Raw genomic sequence first — 7,723 nt, 5'->3', positions numbered from 1 at the left:
GACACATCCGTTAGGGTTAGCCGCCCTTCTTTTCCCCAAAGGCAAGTCGTGTGGTCTGAGGTGTTATTATAGACCCCCATGGTGGCAATTCCTTCATAATAAGGGGGGCTGACCGCTAGGCATAGCCAGCATGATTCAGTCATTTCAGGGTTGGAATCATTCAAGGCGTAGTAAGCTCCCCGTACTAAGTTAAACAGTCTGTGCCATCTTTGCCCAGTAGGTACTGCGGGAGGTGGCGTAGATGGTGGTCGCAGAGCAGATTTGGTGACCGTATCTATGGTCCCATTTAGGGTTATGGACTTTGCCTGGGGGGGTTTGGGGCTATTTAACCCTATCGGTCTGCTGGCGGGAGGTTCTATTCTTAATCTAATAGAGAAGGTCAGGCCTTTATCATATCGGTCTTTGTATAATCTTATTCCCCATGAATGACCATTCTCGGTCCAGGTTTTAATTGTTTTTCCTTTTTCTGTGAACTGAATGGTTAAGGGGTGGCACCAGGTATTGCATTCTGAGCCCCGACTCATCTGGTGGCTATAATTTGCTCTAACCCTGATTAAATCCCAAGAAGAGGAGGGTTCCCAATAAGTAGTCCCACTGGTTTCACATCCCCAGTTTTTACAGTAGAAGTCTTCCTTGCCCCGCACCAGGAGTCAATTGAACGAGGTCTGTGGTGACCGGGCACACGTAAAGGAGTATGCCTTTAGTTTACCCTTGCGATGCGGGAGTGGCATCCTCCGGCTTGTTTTGCCCCTCGTCGACTCCATGAAATCCCAGTCGGGGTTCCTATAGCCAGTTTACAAAGGTCAGGGTGTAAGTCTGGCCACCATGTCCAAGGGGAAGCAGTTTTTTGGATTGACCAGGTTATATCTCCTACCTGGGAGACGACTTGCCACGTGAGCAGTTGAGGAGCGTGGGGGTCAGGATTGGACAAGCTGCTCGCCGTTCCCACGACGCAAACGCAACTTAAGAGGGTTATCAGTCTTTTCCACCTTCCAGAGATCTGCTGCATTCTGGGGTGCCTTCTTTACATGTGTGGCGTGAATCCAAGAGGTTATACCGTCCACCTTGACTGCTGTGGGCGTAGTGAGGAGCACCACGTAGGGCCCCTTCCAACGTGGCTCTAATGACCCCGTCCGATGTCGTCTCACAAGGACAGAGTCCCCAACCTGGAATTGGTGCGGGATGAGCAGATCACCAGGCTGGTAGGCCTCTTTTAGCTGGTTCCAGATGTCGCGCCTGACGGCCTCAAGTGCTTTCAAGCGGGCTGACAAAGGTATAGAAGGTATAATGTCAGGGTCATGTATCCCTATTTGTGCCAAAGGGGGAGGGGTTCCATAGAGGATTTCAAAGGGTGTAAGTTTTAAGGGTCCCTGTGGGGTGTTCCGGGCACGGAACAGGGCAAAGGGCAGGAGGGCTGCCCAGTCACTATCGCCGGTCTCTATGGACAATTTAGTTAGGGTCTCTTTAATTGTTCTATTCATCCTTTCTACCTGGCCTGAGCTCTGGGGTCTATAAGCACAATGTAATTTCCAATTGATCCCCAGTTGACTGGCCAGTCCCTGACTTACCTGGGCAACGAATGCAGGACCATTGTCAGATCCAATTACCTTTGGGATTCCGAATCTCGGGAGGATTTCTTCCAATATCTTCTTGGCTACTACAGAGGCAGTCTCTTTTCGGGTGGGGAAAGCCTCTACCCATCCCGAGAAGGTATCTACAAATACTAGAAGATACTTATTTCCATACCGGGCCGGTTTGATTTCAGTAAAGTCTATCTCCCAAAAGGTTCCGGGCCTGTCTCCCCGGAGTCTATGTCCAGTGCGGTATTTGGTAACTGCAGCATTTGTGAGAGCGCAAGCTCTACAATCCTTATAAATTTCTTCAGCTGCCTTTCTCAAATCTGGTACCTGGTACGGGGAGGCCTCAATAATTTTAATTAGTTTCTGAGGGCTCAAGTGGGTTAGCCGATGTAGATGTGATAGATATTCTCGCCCCTCTGCAACGGAAAGGTCTTTCTCTTCTTTAGTTAGTTCCCCACCGGAGACAGTTTTGTTGACCTTAGCTCCCTGGAGAGTCAGGACCATAGGTCCTAGTGCCGCCCGCTTGGCTTCCAAATCTGCTAAGCGGTTCCCTTGAGCTATGGGGTCGGTGCCTTTCTGATGACCTGGGCAATGGATGATTGCCACCTTTTAGGCAAATGTATAGCCTCTAGGAGGCCCAGAATCTCTTTTTTATTTTTGATATCTTTTCCGGCCGAGGTAAGCAGCCCTCTTTGTTTATAAATAGCCCCATGAACATGGGCAGTAGCAAAGGCATACCGGCTGTCCGTGTATATATTCACAGTCTTATTCTCAGCTAACCTTAACGCCTGTGTCAGGGCGATAAGCTCAGCCTTTTGTGCAGAAGTCCCTTCCGGCAAGCTGCTTGCCCACAGAGTCTTTTTCCCGTCTACCACAGCAGCCCCAGCCATCCTCTTACCTTCTGCCATAAAGCTGCTGCCGTCGGTGTACCAATTAGGGGCCCCAGCCCATGGCTCATCCGGCAGATCGGGTCGGGTCCCCGTTTCTGATGCCAAGATGTCACCGCATTGGTGAACAGGTATTTCATCATCCGCTTCGGGCAGTAGTGTGGCCGGGTTTAAGATGGCCGGTGGGGCAAAGGTAATTCTCTCAGTTAGGAGCAGACTTTGGTAGTGAGTCATCCGGGCGTTAGTCATCCATCGATCTGGAGGCTGTCTGATAATGCTTTCTAAGGCATGGGGGGCTACTACGGTTATCTGTTGGCCCAGAGTTAACTTATCTGCATCTTTCACCAGCTGGGCAGTGGCAGCGATCGCCCTTAAGCAGGAGGGCCATCCACTGGCTACCGGATCCAGTTTTTTTGATAGATATGCGACTGGGCGCTTCCAGGGCCCAAGGGCTTGAGTTAGGACTCCCCGGGCGATTCCCTTTCTTTCATCTACATACAAGGTGAAGGGCTTGGTCAAATCTGGTAGGGCCAACGCGGGTGCCTCTAATAATGCCCGTTTTAGAGTCTCAAAAGCCTTCTGGTGCTCTAGAGTCCAGACAAAGTTCCCACTTTCCTTAGTCAATGGGTACAGTGGAGCAGCCAGGGTAGCAAACCCAGGGATCCACAATCGGCAGAAGCCGGCTGTCCCCAGGAATTCCCTTACCTGGCGAGCGGAGGTTGGGGCCGGAATCTGGGTCACAGTCTTTTTCCGTGCGTCGGTTAACCACCTTTGGCCGTCCTTTAGTGTGTAGCCTAAGTAGACTACTTTTTCCTGGCACAACTGTGCCTTTTTTTTCGATGCCCGGTATCCCAACTCACCCAACTCGGCCAGGAGGCGCTTGGTCCCTTCTTCACAGTCTCCCGGGGTTTCCGCTGCCAACAGTAGATCATCTACATACTGTAAAAGAGTCACTTGAGGGTTTTTAACCCTATAATCAGTCAAGTCCCTGTGGAGGGCTTCATCAAACAGGGTAGGGGAGTTTTTAAAACCTTGAGGTAGTCTCGTCCAAGTCAGTTGTCCAACGATCCCCATATCAGGGTCGCGCCACTCGAAAGCAAAAAGTAATTGGCTTTTTGGGTGAAGCCGTAGACAGAAGAATGCATCTTTCAGGTCCAAGACAGTGTACCATTTTCGTGATGGGGGGAGGGAGCTGAGTAGGTTATATGGGTTTGGCACGGTAGGGTGTAAATCCTGCACTCTTTTATTTATCTCTCTCAAATCCTGGACCGGCCTATAATCATTAGTTCCAGGCTTTTTTACAGGCAGGAGGGGGGTGTTCCAAGGAGACTGGCAAGGAACCAGGATTCCTTGTTGGAGCAGCCTCTGGATATGGGGGCGGATTCCTTCTCTGGCCTCTTTGCTTATTGGGTATTGACGCACCCTTATCGGGAGGGCTCCGGCCTTAAGATCTATCACGACTGGGGGAATTCTCGTAGCCGTCCCTAGTCCCCCGGTTTCAGCCCATGCCGTTGGAAATTCGATCAGCCACTTATCGGTATTGAGCCGAGCTCTAGGCTTAGGCTGCTGATGGAGCCGATATTCTTCCTCTAGCTCCAGGGCCAATATCATGGTGGTAGGTGCGGACCAGGATACTGTAGGCCGAGGTTGAGCAAAATCTATTCGAGCTTTCAGTTTGGTTAAAAGGTCTCGACCTAGCAACGGGGTCGGGCATTCAGGAATCACTAGGAAGGAATGGGACACCCTTCCTTTCCCCAAGTCCACTGTCCGGGAAGTAGTCCATGAGTATTGTTTCTGCCCAGTGGCTCCAACAACCAGAGTCTTTTTAGTTTTTAATTTCCCCAAAGGTTGCTTCAGTACTGAATATTCAGCCCCAGTATCAATCAGAAAACTCATAGGGGTCCCTTCAACAGTTAGGGTTACCCTAGGCTCGGGGAGGGGGCCCGAGCCCCGTCCCCGCTATTCTTCGTCCTCTCCTAAAGACAACACCTTGGGTGTGGCCCTTTTCTTGGGGCATTCCCTTGCCCAGTGTCCTCTCTCCTTACAATAGGCACATTGGTCCTTGTCCAAGGGTTGCCGTCTGCGTGAGCCTGGTCGTGGGGCGTTGCCCAGGTTCCCTGACTGTCTGTGATCTGGCCCTGTCGCTTTTATCACTGCGGCCAGTATTTTAGTTAGTTTTTTTTCTCGTCTCCTGTCTCTCCTGTCTTCCCTCTCCTCAGCCTCCCTTCTCTCTCTCTCGCTTTTCCTCTTCACTCTCCCTTTTATGATACACCTTTTCAGCCTCCTTTATTACGTCCCGCAGGTCGTAGTCTTGCAGCCCCTCTAGCCTTTGCAATCTCCTCTTTATATCTGGGGCTGACTGTCCAATAAAGGCCATAATGACAGAGGCCTTCTGCCCTTCCGAGGACGGATCAAAGGGCGTGTACCTGCGGTAAGCCTCCATCAATCGTTCTAGAAAAACGGAGGGGGTTTCAGTGGGTCCTTGCTAAATCTCTCTTTTTTTTTTTTTTTTTTTTTAAAGATTTTATTTATTCAGTTTTTCCCCCCAAAGCCCCAGTAGACAGTTGTATGTCATACGTTCACATCCTTCTAGTTGCTGTACGTGGGACCCGGCCTCACGTTGGACGGAGAAGCGGTGCCTCGGGGCGCGCCCGGGATCCGAACCCGGGCCGCCAGCATCAGAGCGCGCGCACTTAACCGCTAAGCCACGGAGCCGGCCCTGAATCTCTCTTACCTTAGCCAAATTGGTGGGCCGCCTTGCGGCTCCCCGGAGACCCGCCACTAGAGCCCGGCGGTAAGCGGACAGCGACCCCCTACCTTCAGCCGTGTTATAGTCCCAGTTGGGTCGGTTGTGCGGAAACCCTTCTTCCGCCTCAGCTATCGTTGCCGGCTGCCCGTTGGTGCCTCGGATGTTCTTTCTTGCTTCCTGTGTGATTCTTTCTCTCTCCTCCGTGATGAAGAGCGCCTGTAAGAGCTGTTGACAGTCATCCCAAGTGGGCTGATGGGAAAACATTAGGGACTCTATCAGGGCGGTTAATCCGGCGGGGTTTTCTGAAAAGGGGGGATGGTTATTTTTCCAGTTATACAGGTCTGAGGAAGAGAAAGGCCAGTACTGGAGGGGTGACAGCTGGTTGGGTCCCGCAGGAGCTCCATACTCTCTTAGCGGGAGCGCCACCGTGGTATCAGGCCCGTCTGGAGTGGCTCCGCGGCGGCTTCGGGTTCCAGCGGAGGGACCCGAGCCAGTCGCCCTCCGTCCTGATTGCGATCCTGGAGCGGGGGAAGGGTAAGGGGGGGCGAGAGAGGGGGCCATTCGGGAGGAGGCTCAATCTCAGGGTAGACCCCGGGGGGGCGAAGGGGTCTCCGACTCCGCTGTTCGAGTTGATTTCGATTTCTTTCGTGTCTCCGCATCTTGTAGCGCCAAGACTCGGGGGCCTAGTTTTTCCGCTTTTACCCATGGCTTAACCCACGGGAGTGGGTTCTGCACTAGATCCTGCCACACTGTAATATATGGTCGTTGGTCAGGATGGGACCCCGGTCTCTCCTGTAAAACAATAGCCCTCACCGCGAGAATAACAGTTAGATTAAACGTCCCCTCAGGGGGCCAACCCACATTGAGGGTGGGCCACTCAGAGGTGCAAAAAGTCTGCCAATGCCCTTTTTTTATTTCTACTGACAAATCGTGCACTCTCGCTCTCACTTCAGTCCAGTGGTCTAAGGTCAAAGAGAGGGGGGTCATAGTCTGTCCCATCCCGTCAAATGAGGTCCACGTAACGAACAAGAACAGAACAACGAACACCAAAAACACAGCAAGACATAAACAACTTTGCCCGGTTGGTGTCTCTACAAGCCAACCGAAGGCGGTTTCAGACGGGAGGGGTTTTCGTGTCCTCCCTGGGAAAAAGAGTGCCGTTTCTTTTTCCACCTGAAAGGGGGTGGTCAGGCTTTCCTGACTCCCCTTGTCCCTTGGGGCGTCCCCCAGGGTTGCAGCCTGCAGTTCCCAGCACGTCTGCCACTGCAGCCGCTCGGCCCTCACGGCCCGAAGCGGCGGCTGCCCAGATACGGAAACCAAAACAATGCTTCGCGGCGCCGCACACACTCACACACCCAGTCACTCAGGCTTACCTCCAAGGGGTCTTCGAAGTCTGGGGTGACCGCGCAGATCCCGGACGAGCCCCCAAATGTAGGATCCCAAAAAGGGAACCCCAACTCCAGCCTCGGGAAGGCGCGGACCCACAGACACAGAAGACCGAGCTTGATGCAAACGCAAGAGGTAAGAGGTTTATTAAGCGGAGCTCCGGGGCGACACGTAACTCTACTTGAGGAGACAGAGGAGTCGACCCCGAACCTTAAGGGGCAAGCTCTTTTATAGGATTCGGAAGCATAAAGCGGGAAAAGGTTGGCGCGGTCTTACATGATTGGCTAATTTAAAACATTTAAACAGTTACATTTTATGGCGCGAATTGCTATGGCGCGAAGCAATTATCAGGTTACACACACGCGTCCCCATCTGGACCCCCTCCACCCCGACCCTCCCAAACTTATCCCTCTGGAGCACTCTCTTGTTCTCAATTTTCCCCGAACAGTTTAGGGCGAGTCTTCTATGAATAGAGTCAGTCAGGATCGATAAACGTTCCCCCTTATACCAGGAATCCTTAGGGTGTGGAGGTGCCTGTCTCTAAGGTATTAACTTTTAAATTTTTAATATAATTTACTTCCTTCAACATACAACTATCTACTGGGGCTTTGGGGGAAAAAAATAAATAAATAAAAATTATGAAAAAAAGATTTAATAAACTTAACTATTATTATTTTTAATTAGTATTGTTCTCTAGGAGAATCACTCCCATGCTCAGGTGTGTGACAAGATGGACTTTAAAGCCCTTGCAGGCCTAAAATTCTGCATCACCTGCCTCTACGACCTGCTTTATTGCCTGCAAATTCATGAGCAGAGGTAAACAGCAGAAGAGACCAGAAACACATCACAGCACAAGCCCACAGTCAACCCCGTGCCACACACTGGAGGGGAACTCCATCCTTTCCCCCTCAGAGACAGACACTCCGGTCCCTCCTAGTCACACAGGGATGCTCTTGGAATGGCACAGGGGCTGCCCATGACTGCAGCCTCCCTCCCAGCACCGTGTACCAAGAATGCTCTCCCAGTAGAGAAAAGATTGGCATCAAGCTAAAGTAAATCAAAACAGTAAGACTTTGCAGAATGGCTGGAAAAACTAAAACAGACCTAAGTAAATAATTGAT

General features: G+C 51.5%; 1 protein-coding gene across 1 annotated transcript; it reads right to left on the bottom strand.

The window, feature by feature from the left end:
- Nucleotides 1-1,205: 1,205 nt before the first annotated feature.
- Nucleotides 1,206-6,749, bottom strand: LOC147911953 (uncharacterized). The gene is given in 7 exon segments (XM_087427428.1): nucleotides 1,206-1,264; nucleotides 1,569-2,185; nucleotides 2,188-4,706; nucleotides 4,708-4,960; nucleotides 5,177-5,761; nucleotides 5,764-5,815; nucleotides 5,817-6,749. Coding segments are annotated over 7 exon segments (4,434 nt in total). The 5' UTR covers nucleotides 6,216-6,749; the 3' UTR covers nucleotides 1,206-1,255.
- Nucleotides 6,750-7,723: the final 974 nt, after the last annotated feature.

The sequence above is a fragment of the Ceratotherium simum genome, chromosome X, assembly GCF_057802395.1.
Source record: "Ceratotherium simum simum isolate JZ-2026a chromosome X, ASM5780239v1, whole genome shotgun sequence".
Lineage (NCBI taxonomy): Eukaryota > Metazoa > Chordata > Mammalia > Perissodactyla > Rhinocerotidae > Ceratotherium > Ceratotherium simum.
The sequence above is the reverse complement of the archived record's forward strand: the minus strand, read 5'-3'. Positions and strand labels throughout refer to the sequence as shown.